General features: G+C 40.6%; 2 protein-coding genes across 2 annotated transcripts; both read left to right on the forward strand.

The window, feature by feature from the left end:
• Positions 1-8,646: 8,646 nt before the first annotated feature.
• Positions 8,647-11,894, forward strand: comtd1 (catechol-O-methyltransferase domain containing 1). Its single transcript, XM_069139945.1, has 7 exons — positions 8,647-8,754; positions 8,836-8,954; positions 9,897-10,002; positions 10,590-10,708; positions 11,222-11,276; positions 11,361-11,494; positions 11,616-11,894. Exons 1-7 carry the CDS (start codon positions 8,700-8,702, stop codon positions 11,766-11,768), a joined length of 741 nt encoding a protein of 246 aa, XP_068996046.1. The 5' UTR covers positions 8,647-8,699; the 3' UTR covers positions 11,769-11,894.
• A 1,816-nt stretch (positions 11,895-13,710) lies between these two features.
• On the forward strand, positions 13,711-19,786 carry LOC138192484 (neurofilament heavy polypeptide-like). Its single transcript, XM_069139896.1, has 3 exons — positions 13,711-14,748; positions 14,838-14,962; positions 15,358-19,786. Exons 1-3 carry the CDS (start codon positions 13,819-13,821, stop codon positions 19,361-19,363), a joined length of 5,061 nt encoding a protein of 1,686 aa, XP_068995997.1. The 5' UTR covers positions 13,711-13,818; the 3' UTR covers positions 19,364-19,786.
• Positions 19,787-19,804: the final 18 nt, after the last annotated feature.

Here is a 19,804-nt window from a genome sequence, read left to right on the forward strand (position 1 = left end):
TGCCTGCTCGCATGCGTTAGTCACAGGTCTCCACTGAGAGGCCGACAGCCGTCCCGGGGCGATGCCTGGGTTCCTCCAGTCAACTTTACTGCCTTCATTTGGCCTGATGAATGGCTAGCTGCCTTATCAGTCCCTCTGCTTGCAATCTCAAGTGGTTCCCTGGAGCCTCACACTGCCTGCAGATTCGGTCGCTCTCTTCGGCGAGCAGTCTTTATGCCTTTTTCACCTACACACAGCACACCTAGAGACACAAACAGACCACAATTACATACAGATAATACCATATTCTAGATGTATAGTTCATAAATGACATGCACATAAGCAAAAACAACATACCAATTGCTGTAGCCAAAAAGTCTGCAGAACCCCAAAACACACACACACACACACACACACACACACACACACACACACACACACACACACTTTTCCACAAGGCACACAAGCACGCGCACACGTCAACTAGCAAATCCATCATCTTTATTTCTTCCCCAATGTGCTCATATTTTTCTTTTGGCTGCACCACGCTCACAAAAATATTTATTTTTGCTGATTTATTTTTTTCTTGAGGAAACACAAAAGAAATCACACCTCTCTTTCTCCCTGGCTCATGCCAAAATAATCAATGCTTTCCAGAGAGGGACTTGTGGCGCGACATGCGTGGAGGGAAGGCAGAAGGATGCAGACGTAGCTCCAGGGCTCTGGTTGTAGATAATAAGTGAGGAGCAGTCCTTGGGTATGTTTTACAGCTATCAAGACTCATCATATTTGACATGCATTCTGGTGTTTACACAGTCTCCTCCGTAAAATCCTCTCCAGCTATAGAGGGGAACAGGGTGCAGGGAGCACACACAACGCAGCACGTACACATTCTGCACACAGAAGTGCTTTAGAAAAGAAGAGCCAGTTGTTGCCTTTGCTTTCTCTCGCTCTCTCTCGCTCTCGCTCTCTCTTTTCTCCGTGTCCCATCTCTTATCCACGGCACAATTGGCGGTGTTAGCACCTGTCAGCTGACTGACTTCTTGTTCCCGGTGGCTTATGAAAAAATCATGGCTGCTGGGCTTCAGAGGCTGCTTTCCCATCAATATGAATTCACCATGGTCTTCATGCAACATTAGGCCAGGTCCTGTTTTCATACAACAAGCCACACGCTCCTTCGTCTGTTATACGCAAGAGGAAATGAAAAGAGTAAATAGTCCTTTTAGAATGTTGCATTCGATCATGGGTGGAACCAATTCGCCTATGAAAGGGACTAGTATACTTGGCTCTCAAAAGCACATTTGCTTTCTATCCCCAGATATTACGGCACTGTGCTCTGTGTCTCTTATTAGTGTGTCCTGTTTTACTGTAAATAAAACAGTACAATTCGAAGTGCAGCCTCGCCATGCTTGTCCCCTATTGTTATACTCCAAACAAGCAATTACAAATAGCCTACACACTTTATGTACTTTAGTGGCAGAGTTACACGGCCGCATTCATGAGGATTTATACTTTTATATTGTACAGTTGTAGAACTGGATGAACTGAGGCACACTTAGCTAAACAACAGTGTATATATGATTGCATCTCCCAGTTTTGTGTGCATTATGTTATGTTTTTACTCATATGAAGGTGACGAGGCGTGAAAAACTGTTTTCTGTCTCTTTGTATGGTTTTTCAAGAAGTGTTTCCAAAAAGAGGATTAGGACCCCCACAAGGAGTTGTGGGATGAATCTAAGGGATGATTAAAGGGTAAAGATGTGAATAAATCAAATTATGCTTTTCAAAATTAGGATTATTAGAATTTTTGTTTTTGTCTCCTCAAGCCTCTGAAAAGTAATCTGAGAAATTGAAGTTCAGCAGAGACTTTTTTGTTATCTACTTTGAGGAATTTAACCATACTTTCTGAAACATCTGAAGCACATTTATTTTTCCATTTAACAAAAGAAATATCAGTTTTCAAATTTCTACTGTTGCCTAAACTAAAGCGGCTGTTTAAGATCTAGAAGAACCTGAATAAAATAACTCTAAGTCTGGCAAAATTTTTATTTAAATCTGGAAATACAATAACAAAGAACAAATACAGGAGATAAAATATATATGATCCGACATCTGAAGCTTTTGGTACATTACATTTTATGAAAGGGTTGGTTGAAGACATTGGTCTGCATTAATGAATTACAGCCACAAAATGTTCAACGCTAAACAACCTGGAATGGCAAAATGGTCAAATATTCAGAAAATCTGTCAAATGTGGATTTCGACCTGCTAATAAAATACATTCGGCCTTCATTTCACATTTGCTTGGATGGACCCGCTGCAAACCCACATCTTTCCTTCATTTCTCCATCTCTTAGCCTTTTAAACATGCTGAAAGTCAATTATCTACACCACTTCTCCCTGACATCATCACGCTAATACAAGCTGCTCTTGACCTTATGTTTGTGTGTCTTGAGCGGATGGGAATGCTGTACTGCTCCCTGATTGGATTAACTTCAGACGTGGTGTGTGTCTGGGTCTATTACACAGGCTGTGTTGTGATTTCGAACCCCGAGCCCAATCCCCTCCCGCCCGACACAACCCTCTTCCTCAGCCACTGTCTCACCCCTCTCCTCCTTTACACCTCCCCGAAGGCCTGCTCTCCCTACACGCCATCTCCCAACACCCCAAACATGAAGCATTATCATGGACACACGCACGCGCACGCACACACACACACACGCACACGCACACGCACACACGCTCACATATGCCTCAGCTCATGCCTCCAAACAGTCATATCCCATGTGTCTATAGCACAGTGATGGAATGCCTAAAGAAACCCTTCATCCCTCCATCCTCGCCCTCATCTCTCCCTGTTCAGTTTTTCTGAGTCCGCAGGGGTCATCTCAGACAGAGAGCTTATAATCAACTCAATTAAGTGAGTCTGATTGCCATGGCAAATTGGTCTGGGTTATAACATTATCATTAGCGCCTCAAGTGCGGTCACAATGGGACATGACAGTTAGATGAGAGTGAAACTAATAAGAAGGGAGCCTGTACTGCCTCGGACAGGGACTGAGGAAAAGACTGAGTTTGACTTTGTGCAGATGAGAAAATAAAAATGTGTCTTAATGTCGCACTGAAATGGGGAAAATGGGCAGTTTAAATATTAGTATTCAGTAGTGTCAGAAAGAGCAAGTATCCTTCCTCCGACACTGAAGACTGACAACCACCGTGAGGCGTTTCGGGAGCAGCTCTACTGTCTACAGAGTGATCCTGCTGGGAGCCCTGCTGGCTTAAAACCAGGGGTTCACCCAGTAATTGTTTCTGAGGATATGACATTTGTCTCTTTTTGTGGCTTGCTCAAGGTGTCAACACCTTTCATATAGCCAAGATTTTTTTCTCTGTGGCTCACGTGCCCCGGAGCAGCCTGTTTGATCTTCTTGAGGACTGTCAACTTATCGCGTGGCTCCATGGAAATTGAATTCTGTATTTATATACACGGCAGGTTAATAGAATAGATGCCGAGGTGATTTGAAAGTCAAACAACCACACCTGCCAGTCATTTCTGTTTTTTTTTTTATACAATTTTTTTCACGGAAGCACATCCACTGTTTTGTTCAGTATGGCTTAAATACACAAAGAGAGGATGATAATGAAGTGAACGGCTGATCCTCAACACTCTCGCTCCAAAAAATACACTGTAGTCTAAAGGAGAGGCGATAAATCCAGATTTCCATGACTGAAAAACGGTTCTTGGGAATATTTGGTTATATCCTCATCTACATTCTGCAACCCTCTGAATGGCCTACATAAACTGATGCTCTTTGTGTGCACGTGTGCTGAGAAACACTGGGTCTTGCATACACACACACACACACACACACACACACACACACACACAGTGGCCCAGTTTGAGTAAAATCAGTGTCAGTGCATCTCTAATCGTGCGTGCCAGTGCTTGTGCATGTGTGTGCGTGAGCCTCCTCTGGAAGCTTTAAACAGACTTGTCATGTCGGGAGATGCTGCTGTCAAACGGAGGACAAATCAGAGGATGTCAATTGAATGCCAAAAAATGTCTGTCAGTCGTCTTGACGTTGGTCTCTCCATTGTGATTAGCATCACTTAATATTCATGCGTGCTTATCTGAGTGCTGAGACGGTGCCAAACTGACTGAAGTTGTTAGAGTGCATCAGAAGCAGTCTGCCCGTGATAAACAAACGAATGATGTAACAGCCATGTGGCATTACAAGCATGTCAATATGTGTCACTCTCTGATGGTGTCACAGGTCAATTCAACAAGAGGAAAGTGATATTACTTCCCAGACAGGGGAGTGAAGGCCTGACTCTCTTTGTGCCATAAGCTTGTGTTTAGCTTCTGCACAGAAAAGGATTAGCTAAACAACACTGCCACTTGCTGGTCACATTTAGGTACTAAACAACAAAATAAAGGAGGCTAGTGTGAACTCTCTTGTACTGGAAGGCCTAAAACATACACAGATTTGTTTTTCGGATTATTTCAGGAGTTTTATGCTTTATGCTCAATTTAATGCTTGAAAATTTAATGTTGACATGAGATGGGCCTGGTTTTGAATCTACTTTTCTTCTCTGCATGGTTTGCAAAATGTAAAAGCCTTTTTCAGATATTCAACGTGTTCCTTCCCACTCGCTAAATGCATCAAAACAGGAACCTCTTGAATTATTTTGTTTCATATTAGCAGTTGTATGTGTCAGTTTTGTTTTCTTGTTTCTCAACCACATCGGGTTTTTTTTTTTTTTTTTCTTTCTACCTCAGAGAGACTATGTGAATGTGTATCATTGTGGCACCGTGACAGTCAGGGCCGGGAGGAGGAACAGTGGTGTACTCGCTGCAGATGGTAGCACACATTTTTTCATTCCTTAAACAGACACAAAAAGCAGCTGAGGGACCAGGGCCTGTCTGTAGAATGTGCTGGGGAAGAGTAGGTACTTGGCACAAGTAGCAGAAACAATTAGCGTCACATCAGCAGAGGCCTGAAGCAGCGGGAGGGAAAGAGGGAGAGGATGGTAGAAAAACACAGCATCTCATTTTCACCAAGAGGACTTTAGCAGAGCTGTGTGCACACTCTGAGACATCCTCTTCCTTTCGTCGTCACAACTCAAACACTTTTTAGAGACAGTGTGTGTCAGGGCTCATTTGAGTGATGTGTTCTTGTCGGCGGCATGTTTTTGTTTGTATCTGTGCATTCTTAATTAGGGAATAGACGGAGGAAGTTCTGTGTCCTTGGAGAGACCTTGTATCCCGCTCACATCCCCAAAATTCCTTTTTGAACATTCCTGGCTGTGGTCTTCCCTGTTGCCGTTTTGAAGTTACAAGACGAGATGATCTGAAAGTGTGGTGTACGAAAACACTCTTCCAGTCTTGAAACACTGCTCATTAAACTTTACCTGCTTTGCAGATAAGCTCAAAGAAAATGTTAAACATCAAAAAGAATGAGATGGAGTACCTTCTGTGAAGCCCCTGGGTTCAGTTTTTTTTTTTCCCCAAGTCTATCTTAATACAACGGTCACATGACCGCATGAGTCATAACACGAAGACATTTGGGGACTGTGTGCGTTTTGTCCGATTTTTTTTTTGTCCATGTATGGACTCTTACTGCAACGTAGGGGAATTATCAAGCAACTGTCAACTAAGTCTGCTTCTTGCTGTGTATCGTTAAATGAATGAATCTGCGGGAGAATAAACGAAGGTGGAGACTTCAAGAAGGAGAAGAGATTGTTGGGGAGCACAAAGGCCTTTGGAAAATCTAAGAAACAATTCCTCATCTTCTTTATCTAGCAGTAACAGTCACATGTACACAACTGTGGGTTGTCATTAAAGGGAAGAATTGTGCTATTTAAAGTCAAATGGGTGAAAAGCAGATGTTGCAAAGCTCCAAGAAGTTTTAAAAGGGCTTGTTCACCAAAGCTATCACAACAGCTAACAATATGACTACACGTGTTATACGTGGAAATTATACAGTATTACAAATGTACTTTTGTCTAAATCCAATTTTTAAACATTTTTCTGCTGGAAAAAAGTAACTCCTCTAAAGTAAATTTTATTTCTCTTATGTAAGGTGTGTAATCAAATCACTTGCTCATCAAAAATCTGAATTTTGAACGAACTGTGTTCAGCTAAACGAGGAAGATGAGGCAGACTGCCTTATTGTGGGGATTATTTGGCCCTGTCCTGATCATTCAGAGATCTCAAAGTATTAACCACCTGCTTATAAAGTACCTCTGGAATGGCTAATGTTTCTACTTTACTTAGGATACTATGTGATGTGCTTGATTTTTTTTTTTTTGTGGCGAGGATGGGATCTACGCTCGTCAACCACTGGAGAGCTATCAAGACACTGTATATGGGGGCTGCTGTTTGAGCTGTGAGGCCCAGTGGGTCGTCAAGACAAGTGTACAGCCATAAAGCCTGCCTGTGATGTCAGGTGTCAGTCATGGAGATGTGAAAGTGACTCAAATGCAACTATAAACTGTTTGTGTCTGCCACAAAATTGGGCACCATTATCAGCCCCGGCCTTTGATCAAATGCCGCAGGGTAAACATATAGTTCAGTCGTCGCTGCTGCTGTTGTCAAAGTAAAATCTTCAGTTTCTCTGTTTGCAAGAGAGTTAATCTGCCACAATCAGATACCTACTGCTCTTCTGTGTGCAGCCTTCGTGTGTTTCTGTAGATTACTTGCTCCACAGATGATAAAGCAATGCAGCACAGGCTGTGAGCTCAGTCCTGACTTTACCAGGCTGTGCTTTGGTTTCATTGGAGCCTTGATTTCCCCTAGTCTTTGTCACTAGTGCTTTGACCTTTGTTGACTATTCCCTATGTTTGACTAACTCAAGGGTACAATGTACTATATGTCTAACAGGAGCACAAGCACAAAATACTCACGGAGACAGCCAACTTATGCCAGTAACACAGCAATATCTCTCTAAAGTTTGCTAACCTATCATACCAGAGTGTGCTGAATTAAGTGTGTGTTATATTGCTTATGAGTGTTTTTAAACTATGATTGTGTTAATTCTGCTGTCAAAAGTAACACATCTCTTTTGTTTTCCTCACTTCCTTTTTCATTTAAACACGCTTATTTTTGTGAGCCCTTAGGTTGCACATCCTGGTTCGGCTTGTTTGGCCACCTGCCTTTGAATAAACACTGCTGATCCAAATGGCATCCACAAAAATACTTACTGAAGCCATCAAGGGTGACTTGCTCGGCTACCCCCTCAAAGACTACCTATTTTCATGAATTCAAATTTGAGGAGTATAAATTTGACCTTCTGTGCCTGAGGACAGATTATTCAGCGTGAACATGCAGCACTTGGCTGTACTGGCCAAGTGGAGTTTCTGCAGTGCTACGATAAGGTTGATAAGGGTCAACTTGATGCACACCTCTCAACATGGAATCTAATTCAGTGGGACAACTTGACTTCTGAGCAAGTGTTCATGTTTTTCTCAGAGATGTTTTGCACATTCGCAAACAATAACTCTATTGTCTGGTAGCAGGAGAATAATGCAAGCTTTTAAATTGGTGAGATTTGTCATTGTTACTACCAAAGTCTCTTTTCTATGAGCCTCATGCACGTCTTCATGAGTCGTCAAGCAAGTCTTGCTGGCATATTACATTTTCTGCACCCTTTTTAATAGTCATATTTAACAGTAAGTTTTCTGAATCTCTAAATGAAGTTTTAAAAAAAATGCTGTCCAAAAAATGGCTTAATTAATTCAGTCTAGTCACTAACATTCATTCAGTAAACGCCAACAGACAATAAACCAAAATAAACCTTCTTTCACTTGTCTACCACTAGGAGGCAGCATTGTAGGTTAGAAAACAGTGAGAAAACGTATCAGTGCCATAACCTCACTGAAGGACTGTAAAAGTGCCAGATAACTTAACATGTTCTCAAAGTTTTTACGAGAGAAAAAAAGGGAAATAATTCAGTGTGGACCCAGAAGACATTTGAACCATTTCATCATTATCTCTCAGAAGCAGCTGTCAGAAATTTTGGACTAAAAATGGAACTATAGTTCTGGTATTTTTATCTCTCAGAAGATAGTACTTCTTGGTTTGTCTTTCCCATCTGCAGCCTCTGTGGAAATGTATCTTCTCAGTTTTAATTGGCCCAAACAAGGTCACATTACTCCTCTCTGTCTATTAGTTGAAGATCATAAATGCTGGGAAAAATATTTCACAGTTTTTCACAATTTACATTACAGTGCCAGAGTTTAGTGAAGACTGTCAAGAACGTCAAACAGATAAAACAGTTCAAAGTGTGCTTGTCTGGATTGCATAAGGAATGACAGACTTTGAAATTTAGGAATTTGGCAAGAGGACGAATTGAACAGGTGTCATTGCTTTTTAAAAAGGGTACATTTGAAAATCGGCAGCCACTTTTGGAAACCTAATTCTACCATTGCACCCTTTTTTGAAAGTAATATTTTAACAGTAAGTTCCTGATTCTATAAATACATGCCTGTCCATCTTTATGGGTTACTTTGTTATAGTTGTCTTCCACTAAGTGTTTTTCAACCTTACAAACCTACTTTTTCAGTTTTATACCAAAAAAATCAATAAGTTAAGCCTCTGTCTCAAAGGTTAACCAAAACAAACAGATGTTACGCCATAAAAATGACTGACGCAGAAAGATTCACTATATTCAATCAAAAGCTGTTTAGTGTTTTCTTTAACAGAGCCCAGAGCCCAGGACATAATGGCTGCAGACATGAAAATATTTTTCTGTGTTGGACTTGCTGTCGTTCTAACAGGTACGAGATGACTAGAGTGCGGATATGTGATTTATGGGACAGTTGGTCATTTTAGCTGCTGTTCTGCCTTTTGTGGATCAGGCGTGGGAAAGTCTGCCTTCGTTGGGAAGAGTCACGGCCGAGGGAGGAACGATCCTGTGCTGCAGTATGTGGTTAACAACTCGCTGAGGGAGCATCCAGTTCTCACCAAACTCAGACTGGTAAGAGAAACACAGAATCGATGTTCTTTTGTAAAGTGTTTTTTGGGGCCATGTTGCGTGATGATTTTACACTTTCATATAAAATTGAAATTGAATTGTACACTAGTGTCTTATATGGAGATGGATCCTTGTTTGTTTGTTACTTCTCTTAGCAAGATATCTTTGTATTGTTGAAGTTCAGGTCAGAATTCTTCCAGTTTTCTCCAGTAGTCCAAAAACATGTGCATTAGGTTAATTAGTGACTCTTAATTACCCCCTTTAGGTGGTAATATTATTGTGAACGGTTTTCTGTCTCTATGTGGCAGCCCTGTAATTGACTGGCGTCCTGTCCAAGCAGGGTGCACTCCGCCTCTCACCTAACATGAGTTGGAACAGGCTCTTACCCCTCTCCTGTGACCCTCAAGCGCAAATAGCTAATGGATGGATGGATCAGGATTCTTTTGAGCACAGTTCGCTTAGTATGGGCAGGAAGGCACTAGCTAACATTAATCTACATGCTGAAGCCACCAGCGGGTTATTTAGGTCAGATGAAGGCTGGTTGGTCATCTTGCGCTCCAGGCTAAAAACTATAGATGATTGTGGCTTTGAAGTCGCGGCCTCTAAACTTTGGGTCTCTCTGCCACTGGGTTTAACATCAGTCAACACTTTTACAAATGACCTGCTTAAAATGACTTTTGTTTAGCTTCTGTTTGTAACTGTATCTGTTATTCTGTCACATTTTTACTCTACTGTGTCTGTACATACAAGCGAAATAAACTCAAGGAGATGTAGAATACATAATTAAAGCAGTGCATGATTTCAGGAACTAAGCAGTATAATTTTCGATCACTAGGGGGCAGTACAGTGCCAGAGAGAACTACACAGCTACTTGCAGTTTATTAGATGTTGTCTGTCTATTGAGTCAGGCAAAATAATGACAAATTATTCTTATTTTCATTTCAGAAAACCATGGAAGACCGATGGAATGTCATGATGGTTGCCAGTGAACAAGCGCAGTTGATGGCAAATTTAATTCGACTGATTAATGGCACTAAAGCTATTGAAATTGGTGAGACTATTAGAAGACTGAAGAAAGACCCCTTTTAAAAGCAAATTTGGACACCTAATGCTGGAACTAAACTAATACTGAAATACTGAAAATGTTGGAGTTCAAATATGACAGCCATTATCACTAAAAACTTTTTGGTGTTTAAAATTTTCTGTTTTGGATCATAGGACTGGCAGAACATGACAGAAATTCGTTTGAACCCATTCAGGCTTGATTGATTAGTTTTGTCTCAAATTTTGACATTTCAACTGATTTACTTAGGGAAACTTGAAATACATTTTTAGATTAAAAAAAAAAAAAATTACAAGTCGAATTTGACCAACTTGAATTAAGTGTGTTTTGAATACTGAATACATGTTGATAAAAATCAAACTTCTCAAATTCAACAGGACAATGGGACTTTACCACATTAATTGAGATATATGTTTTCACGCTATAAATTCAGTGATAATTAAACTACAGCACAAAGTATTCCGAAATGATTAATATTCAAAATGAGATATTTAATTACTTGTGACAATTGCTTCTCATCTTGTAAGGACTAAACATAAAACTGCAAAATAATTCAATCTGTATTTATTCTGCAGGGATGTACACAGGGTACAACGCACTGAGTATGGCTTTGGCCATGCCAGAGAATGGACGTGTGGTAGCTTGTGAAATAGATGACAACTACGTGAACATTGCCAAACCATTTTTTAAAGAGGTGAGAACTTAACATCCTGGCTTGTATTCAGTCATCCATTAAGATGTTGTCAACACCAGAATTCTTTAAAAAAAAAAATATTATTATTATTATTTTTTTTTTTAATATGTACACCTTAATTCCTGCATTGACCAGTTTCTTGCACGTGTGCAACATCATAATTTGGCTTTTTGGAAGTTTAGTGAGATTGATTGATTGTTGCTTCTGTCAGAGTTATTTGTGCAGCAGACAGCATTCTGTGCATCTAGGTCCTGTCAGTATGTCTCCCCAAAATCCTGCAGGCTGGACAGTAAAAAAAAAAAAAGAAAAAAAAGAAAAAAGGTGTCTGCTCAGGAAACTGTGTCACATAAAGATGCAACGCTCAGCTGTGAAATCGTTTCCTGCTTTAGCCTACACTTACATTCTCTTTAAAAAAAAAAAAAAAAAAAAAAAAAAAAAAAAAAGCTTTAAAGATGGAAATTCCCTGCATAACTCTCAGTTCATACAATTTAATGTTGTTGTTTTTTTTTACAGGCTGGAGTTGAAAGTAAGATTGATGTGCAGCAACAAATAGCCTTGAAGACACTAAGTAAGTGCCTTTATAAATGTCATTCATGATAAATGATAAATGACAATAATTACTGGTATTGAATTTGTATCTCTGTTTCATCAGATGAACTGATAGCAGCTGGAGAAGCTGGGACTTATGACTTTGTGTTCATCGATGCTGATAAATCCAACTATGATAGTTACTATGAGAAGTCCCTCGAGCTCATTCGAAAGGGGGGCATCATTGCAATTGACAATGTAAGTACACTTTTCGAGAGGAGGTTGAGCTTCTGTTGGAGAATTCAGGCAGTTTTGAAAGGTGTGCAGCACATTTTTACTGCGCAGAATAAAAACAGCTGTGTTGTTATTGTATTTGAAGGTGCTGTGGGGCGGACAGGTTTTGAATCCTGCACCCAATGATACCACCTCGCAGCTTCTGGACGCTCTCAATAAAAAGATATACAAGGACCAGAGGATTGACCTGAGCATGGTCACTATAGGGGATGGACTGACCATTGCCATTAAACGCTAAAATCACCCATCATGAGTTCCACATTTTTCTTAACAGTGCATTGCTTCTGAAATGAAATGTAAGCATGGAGCATCTTTTGTGTCGAACATAGCGTTTTGTCAGATGATTAAACATTACAACTTCCTATCAATGTTTACTGTCTTAATAAGAACAGCAATCAAAACAAAAAATAGTGACAGAGTTTCAAGCATCAAAATCAATAAATACCACAAAGCCGCAACTCACAATCAGATAAACATCCGAGATCTTTCATGTTCAAACATTCTGTTCGGCGGCCGATATATGATCAGCTGTATTTCAATATGTTCGACTGGGCCACAACAGATCACACGTCAAAATGACAAATGATGTAAGTGGAGTAATGTCGAGGCATCTGTTTTTAGTTGTTGTGGTCTGGTGGTATTTACATAGAGACACTTTATTCTATTAATTGTTACAGCTGGCTTTGAACTACTCAAAAGAGTTCACTTTAACTACACTAGAGCTCGAACGTATCAACATCCTTGCTCTAGTACAAGCTAAAAGCAAGCAGGCTTCCCTTTTTAAAAAAAAACAAACAGTTAATGTGGCTGCAGAGCACGACCAAATATGGCGTTAATCAGTGACACTGGGCTGAATATTACCTGGACTCATGACATGAGTGTTGCATGTGGGGGCTTGTGTGCCATGTGATTAAATGACAGCAGGACAAAATTAAAACACACTTTGTATGTAAAAAAAAAAAAAAAAAGTGTTGTCCATTAAAAGTCAAAGACCTGCATTGCAAATACCACGTCAGTAAAGAATGAAAAGCAAAAATGCACTTTGAGGTACTTTCAGCAGTAGTATTTCCATTTTCTGATATTTTATAATTCCATAACTTTGAGAGGTAAATATTGCTAAATATTTAGTTCATTTTTTAGTTTGCATATTCAGATAAAATAATGCAAAGGGTTTAAAAGTAAGACTTTGTTGATCTTTAACTACTGACCAAGAAGTATATAGTAATGAACATTTTTACCAGCAGCAACATAGAAAAAGTGATGTACAAATGAGAGCATCAATAAAATACAGTACTGGGCAACGATTTCAGGCTCTTTAGATGTTTGAAGTCTTGTGAACCATACAGTACCGTGGGGAAAGCACGTGATTGATCCCAAATGTATTCTACAGTATTAGACAAGGACCCCAAAACAAGCAGTCGGTGTCATAAAGAAGTGTCCTCGGTGACAAGTAAAACAAGTAGCCCTGCAACAGATATGGTCCCCACAGGTTCATCAAGGAGTCAGTCTGGGATTGCACAAAGAGACAGAAGCAGCTGAGACAGAAAATCCAAGAACTGTTTCAAGTTCTCCACGATCACTGAAACATTGCTCATGCCAAGTACCTTAATAAACTCTACGCAGATGTACCGAGAAGTATTAGTGCTATGTTAAAGGCATAAGGTGGTCAAACCAAATGTTTGGTTCAGGTGTTTTTTTCTGTTTTCTGCACTTTGTAAGAAGTGACAAATCAAAAGTATTTACGGCATTTCTGAAAGTAGCCTCACTTTATTTCAGTGCCTAAACAGTACAACACATTATTCTAAAATGGGTCATTTTGTATTATGAGTAGCCTACGTTCGCTTTTTATACCGTAAGTATACTTCAATACTAATACTTCTGTACTAACAAACATTTTTGAAAGCTTGACTTTCACATGTTACAGACTAAGTACCTCAAAAGCACCTCAGTATTCCAGGGCTGGAAACAAAGAGTTATGAAGAAGATTTTTGGAGAAAACTGAACGACCAATGTACACAAAGGGAATACTGCACAACAACAACAACAACAACAACAATATGTTAATAATAATAATACTACTCAGAGTTAATTCTTTTTTCGATTGACACTGTCAGTTCACCCACGTCACTGCTGTCTGCGACAAAATGCGGTGTAAGCGCTCATTGAGCATCAGCTGACGCTACACCTTTTCAGCACCGCGGAGAGCTCCGTTCTGCACACCGAGCAGATGGCGGCGGTTATAAAAGCCCACATGGAGCCTCTGTGGACTGAAGAATCTCGACGACAGCATGGATGACAAATTCGACTTCCTGCACACAATCCCTCAAGACATGTATCCGCAACACAAAGCGAGACGTTTGGGATTCGATACCGGTGTCGTGATCAGGAGCACGTCCACGGACATGAATTCGACCAGGCAGTTATCTGGGAAATTTAACGAGAAAGAACTGATGCATGGCTTGAACGATCGTCTTGCGGGATTCATAGAGAAGGTGCACCAGCTGGAGCACCAGAACCAGCTGCTGGAGAGAGAAATCGAAGAGATCAGAGGGAGAGCAAAGCCCGCATCGTGTTTGGAGAAGGAGTACGGACCAGAGCTCAGGAAACTGAGACAGCTGGTTCACGATATTACTCATCAGAAGCATCAAATTGAAATTGAGCATGAGAATTTAGAGGAAGAGCTGTCCAAGTTGAGAAGACAACACGAGCAGGAGGCGCGTAGCAGATCAGACACTGAGAGCAATATCATGGTCCTGAAGAAGGACATCAGTGACGCGTATCAGGCTAAACTACAGCTGGACAAGAAAGCGCAGTCTCTCGTGGATGAAATCCACTTCCTGAAAGGAAACCATGAGGCCGAGGCGTCGGAGATGTTTGACCAAATCCAGGATGCGCAGCTGACTGTGAGGGCGCTCGAATTTGGCCAACCTGGCGTCACTGCGGCACTCCGGGACATCAGGGCGCAGTTGGAAGGTCACACTGTGTCCGACGTCCAGCAGATAGGAGAAACTTTCCGATCTCAATTTGCAAGATTAACGGAGGCAGCTGAGACCAAGAGGGAGGCGTTAAAAGCGTCCCAGCAGGAAATTCAGGAGTACAGGAGGCACTTGCAGGCCAAAAACGTCGAACTGGACTGCGCTAAAGGCACCAGAGAAGCGCTAGAGAAGCAACTTCGTGATGTCGAAGATCGCCACAAGGAAGAAATGATCCACTATCAGGTAAGACGGGGTTTTTTTCCCCACGTTTTAATAAATTTCACGTGCACATGTTTTTTCAGTAACACATTTTCTCTCCTTTCCGGCTCCAGAACACAATTAAGGAATTTGAAAATGAGCTCATCAATTGCAAATTTGACATGTCCTCTTACCTGCGGGAGTACCAGGACCTCTTCAATGTGAAGATGGCTCTGGATGTGGAGATACTGTCTTACAGGTATTATTATGACATGAAAACATTTGTTTGGACAAAAAAGTTGATTCAAAATCGTAGTTTTGCAGCTTTCCTTATAGGTTACTCGATACTTTTTAGCCTCTGCTTTCACCACGTATCATGCATGTTGCATTTAAATACAACATTTAACACAGGTACGGTGTCTGCTGTTGCACTATGATTATCACATTAACTTATGATTACATTGCCAAAAAGTTGAAGGGAAATATGACATAAAGGAGCATTAACAAGACTGTATTTAATGACACGTTTATTTAATTTCTCATTCCTTTAAATTAAGTTTTATGCACCATATCTCAAGTCTTCTCAGTTCATTTGGATTTAAAGAAGTTATGCATTGCTCTTTGTAGATAAAGTATGTCTTTCCTACACTGCAGGAAACTTCTCTGTGGAGAGGAGGCTCGGCTATCCACAATGTCAGACGCCCACATCTCCCTGCCCTACATCTACCACCAGTCCCCTATTTACACCCTGCCTTGCCTCAGCCGCCCGGGAGGCCCACGTAGACGTGCTGAGCCTCACTACAAGTTTGTAGAGGAGATCATCACAGAGACCACCAGGGAGATTGAGCTGTCGGAATTTGAGGAGACAGGATCAGAGGAGACAGAGGTGGGAAAAGATGAGCAGGAGTGTACCAAAAGAGAGAGGGGGTGCAGTGAGGAGGAGGGGGAGGAGGAGGAGGAGGATAATAATAAAGACAGTCGACAGGGAGAAAGTAACCAGATGTCTGACGGTCAGCAGGATCAAGTAGCATCAGGAGGAGACTCGGAGAAAGGAGGGGATGATAGGGAAGGAGAGAGTCCTGGTGAGGTGGATAATGGTGAAAAAGGTCAAAAAGTAAAGGAAGAGTCAGAGGAGACTGATGCAACTGACAATGATGGGGGCAGTGGAATAGATGGAAATACTAAAAGCACAGTTTTAATGAAGGAGAGGCTTGATGAGGAAGAAAATGAGCATCGCGAAGTACCTGAAAACACACAAGAAGAGAAGGAAGCTGTAGTGACAAAGGTAACAGTTGAGACCGATCTCTCTTCAAAACCACATGACTTAAAACCAGAGGAACCGGCGGAGGGTGAACTTCTGAAGAAATCCGAGGACAGTAAACAAGAATATGACGAGGAAGCTCTCATGAAGAAGCCTGTTGATGAAACTTCACCCAAAGCATCTGAAGAATCAGACAAAACTCAAGAGCTAAGCAGTGCAGTTGAAGTGCAAGATAAGGCTAAAACTTTGGTTTTGAAGAAGCCTGTTGATGAAACTTCACCCAAAGCATCTGAAGAATCAGACAAAACTCAAGAGCGAAGCAGTGTAGTTGAAGTGCAAGATAAGGTTAAAACTTTGGTTTTGAAGAAGCCTGTTGATGAAATTTCACCCAAAGCATCTGAAGAATCAGACAGAACTCAAGAACTGAGCAGTGTAGTTGAAGTGCAAGATAAGGCTAAAACTTTGGTTTTGAAGAAGCCTGTTGATGAAACTTCACCCAAAGCATCTGAAGAATCAGACAAAACTCAAGTGCTAAGCAGTGTAGTTGAAGTGCAAGATAAGGCTAAAACTTTGGTTTTGAAGAAGCCTGTTGATGAAACTTCAATCAAAGTATCTGAAGAATCAGACAAAACTCAAGAACTGAGCAGTGTAGTTGAAGTGCAAGATAAGGCTAAAACTTTGGTTTTGAAGAAGCCTGTTGATGAAACTTCACCCAAAGCATCTGAAGAATCAGACAAAACTCAAGAGCTAAGCAGTGTAGTTGAAGTGCAAGATAAGGTTAAAACTTTGGTTTTGAAGAAGCCTGTTGATGAAACTTCAATCAAAGTATCTGAAGAATCAGACAAAACTCAAGAACTGAGCAGTGTAGTTGAAGTGCAAGATAAGGCTAAAACTTTGGTTTTGAAGAAGCCTGTTGATGAAACTTCAATCAAAGTATCTGAAGAATCAGACAAAACTCAAGAACTGAGCAGTGTAGTTGAAGTGCAAGATAAGGTTAAAACTTTGGTTTTGAAGAAGCCTGTTGATGAAACTTCACCCAAAGCATCTGAAGAATCAGACAAAACTCAAGAACTGAGCAGTGTAGTTGAAGTGCAAGATAAGGCTAAAACTTTGGTTTTGAAGAAGCCTGTTGATGAAACTTCAATCAAAGTATCTGAAGAATCAGACAAAACTCAAGAACTGAGCAGTGTAGTTGAAGTGCAAGATAAGGCTAAAACTTTGGTTTTGAAGAAGCCTGTTGATGAAACTTCACCCAAAGCATCTGAAGAATCAGACAAAACTCAAGAGCTGAGCAGTGTAGTTGAAGTGCAAGATAAGGCTAAAACTTTGGTTTTGAAGAAGCCTGTTGATGAAACTTCACCCAAAGCATCTGAAGAATCAGACAAAACTCAAGAACTGAGCAGTGTAGTTGAAGTGCAAGATAAGGCTAAAACTTTGGTTTTGAAGAAGCCTGTTGATGAAACTTCAATCAAAGTATCTGAAGAATCAGACAAAACTCAAGAGCTGAGCAGTGTAGTTGAAGTGCAAGATAAGGTTAAAACTTTGGTTTTGAAGAAGCCTGTTGATGAAACTTCACCCAAAGCATCTGAAGAGTCAGACAAAACTCAAGAGCTAAGCAGTGTAGTTGAAGTGCAAGATAAGGCTAAAACTTTGGTTTTGAAGAAGCCTGTTGATGAAACTTCACCCAAAGCATCTGAAGAATCAGACAAAACTCAAGAGCTAAGCAGTGTAGTTGAAGTGCAAGATAAGGCTAAAACTTTGGTTTTGAAGAAGCCTGTTGATGAAACTTCAATCAAAGTATCTGAAGAATCAGACAAAACTCAAGAACTGAGCAGTGTAGTTGAAGTGCAAGATAAGGTTAAAACTTTGGTTTTGAAGAAGCCTGTTGATGAAACTTCACCCAAAGCATCTGAAGAATCAGACAAAACTCAAGAGCTAAGCAGTGTAGTTGAAGTGCAAGATAAGGCTAAAACTTTGGTTTTGAAGAAGCCTGTTGATGAAACTTCACCCAAAGCATCTGAAGAATCAGACAAAACTCAAGAGCTAAGCAGTGTAGTTGAAGTGCAAGATAAGGCTAAAACTTTGGTTTTGAAGAAGCCTGTTGATGAAACTTCACCCAAAGCATCTGAAGAATCAGACAAAACTCAAGAGCTGAGCAGTGTAGTTGAAGTGCAAGATAAGGCTAAAACTTTGGTTTTGAAGAAGCCTGTTGATGAAACTTCACCCAAAGCATCTGAAGAATCAGACAAAACTCAGGAGCTAAGCAGTGTAGTTGAAGTGCAAGATAAGGCTAAAACTTTGGTTTTGAAGAAGCCTGTTGATGAAACTTCACCCAAAGTATCTGAAGAATCAGACAAAACTCAAGAACTGAGCAGTGTAGTTGAAGTGCAAGATAAGGCTAAAACTTTGGTTTTGAAGAAGCCTGTTGATGAAACTTCACCCAAAGTATCTGAAGAATCAGACAAAACTCAAGAACTGAGCAGTGTAGTTGAAGTGCAAGATAAGGCTAAAACTTTGGTTTTGAAGAAGCCTGTTGATGAAACTTCACCCAAAGTATCTGAAGAATCAGACAAAACTCAAGAACTGAGCAGTGTAGTTGAAGTGCAAGATAAGGTTAAAACTTTGGTTTTGAAGAAGCCTGTTGATGAAACTTCAATCAAAGTATCTGAAGAATCAGACAAAACTCAAGAACTGAGCAGTGTAGTTGAAGTGCAAGATAAGGTTAAAACTTTGGTTTTGAAGAAGCCTGTTGATGAAACTTCACCCAAAGCATCTGAAGAATCAGACAAAACTCAAGAACTGAGCAGTGTAGTTGAAGTGCAAGATAAGGCTAAAACTTTGGTTTTGAAGAAGCCTGTTGATGAAACTTCAATCAAAGTATCTGAAGAATCAGACAAAACTCAAGAACTGAGCAGTGTAGTTGAAGTGCAAGATAAGGTTAAAACTTTGGTTTCAGAAATAGGTGGAAAAACCAAAGATTTTACACCAGAAGCAAAGAACACTCTTTCCTCAGAGACAGCAGAAGGTTTGGCGAAGGCTCAAGTAGTGTCAAGTGCAACACCCAAGGCTGAGGAAAAGAAGCACGGTCACACAGAGCCACAGGGTATCAGTAAATCTGACACTGCAAAAAGTGAGGATAAAGTAGCAAAACGCATTCAAGATGCTGCTCGTGACAGCAATAAAGACCAAGATAAAGAGTCTCTAAAATCTGCAGCGAAAAGTCTTCCCGAGGAGGAGGGTCCGCAGCCAACCAGCGGGGATAAAACCACAACAGTACAAGCTGCGTCGCCAAAGGAGAAGACCACCGTGACTGCAGGGATCAAAGAGTTACATCAGGGGGCGCCAGAGAGCAGCCAGGTCCAGAAACCAAAGCTGTCTGAGCAGCCAGAGAATAAATAATCCTCCAGGTAAAGCTGAGGAGGAAGATATCTGCGGCGGGTGATAAAGAATACAGAATACTTCCACCTAAAACATTACGAGACGGCAAGTTGATAAGAGTCAAATATCAGGGATTGTTAAACTGAAAATAGAGAATGGCTTATCTAATGCAGATGCAAATTGAAGGCATTAGCAGAGTCAGGCAGAGAGAACAAAGGCTCAGCAATGCAATTTCTTTGCAACGTAACCAGTTTGAAAGGAGAGGACACGATTCTTCTTCCAGCATCTTTGCCTTTAAACTCGAAATCAACTCGCGTTAAAAATTGTTTGACTCGCCACAAAAGTAATATAAATACGAATGTAATTGCAGGGTGCATTTTGAATGTTATGCTGATCATTATCTGCTTTGTTATGTGCTGATAAATAAATGCAATATCAAAAGAACCTGTGATTGTTTTTTGT

This window comes from Embiotoca jacksoni, unplaced genomic scaffold (genome assembly GCF_022577435.1).
Source record: "Embiotoca jacksoni isolate LCO1_2020_lvr unplaced genomic scaffold, fEmbJac1.0.p SCAF_87, whole genome shotgun sequence".
NCBI classification, from domain to species: domain Eukaryota; kingdom Metazoa; phylum Chordata; class Actinopteri; family Embiotocidae; genus Embiotoca; species Embiotoca jacksoni.

Coding starts and splice junctions, on each gene's coding strand:
- comtd1 (XM_069139945.1), top strand. CDS start 8,700: ATGGCTGCAGACATGAAAATATTTTTCTGTGTTGGACTTGCTGTCGTT. Junction 10,709..11,221: donor CCAAACCATTTTTTAAAGAG/GTGAGAACTTAA, acceptor TTTTTTTTACAG/GCTGGAGTTGAAAGTAAGAT. Junction 11,495..11,615: donor GCATCATTGCAATTGACAAT/GTAAGTACACTT, acceptor TTGTATTTGAAG/GTGCTGTGGGGCGGACAGGT.
- LOC138192484 (XM_069139896.1), top strand. CDS start 13,819: ATGGATGACAAATTCGACTTCCTGCACACAATCCCTCAAGACATGTAT. Junction 14,749..14,837: donor AAGAAATGATCCACTATCAG/GTAAGACGGGGT, acceptor TTCCGGCTCCAG/AACACAATTAAGGAATTTGA. Junction 14,963..15,357: donor GTGGAGATACTGTCTTACAG/GTATTATTATGA, acceptor CCTACACTGCAG/GAAACTTCTCTGTGGAGAGG.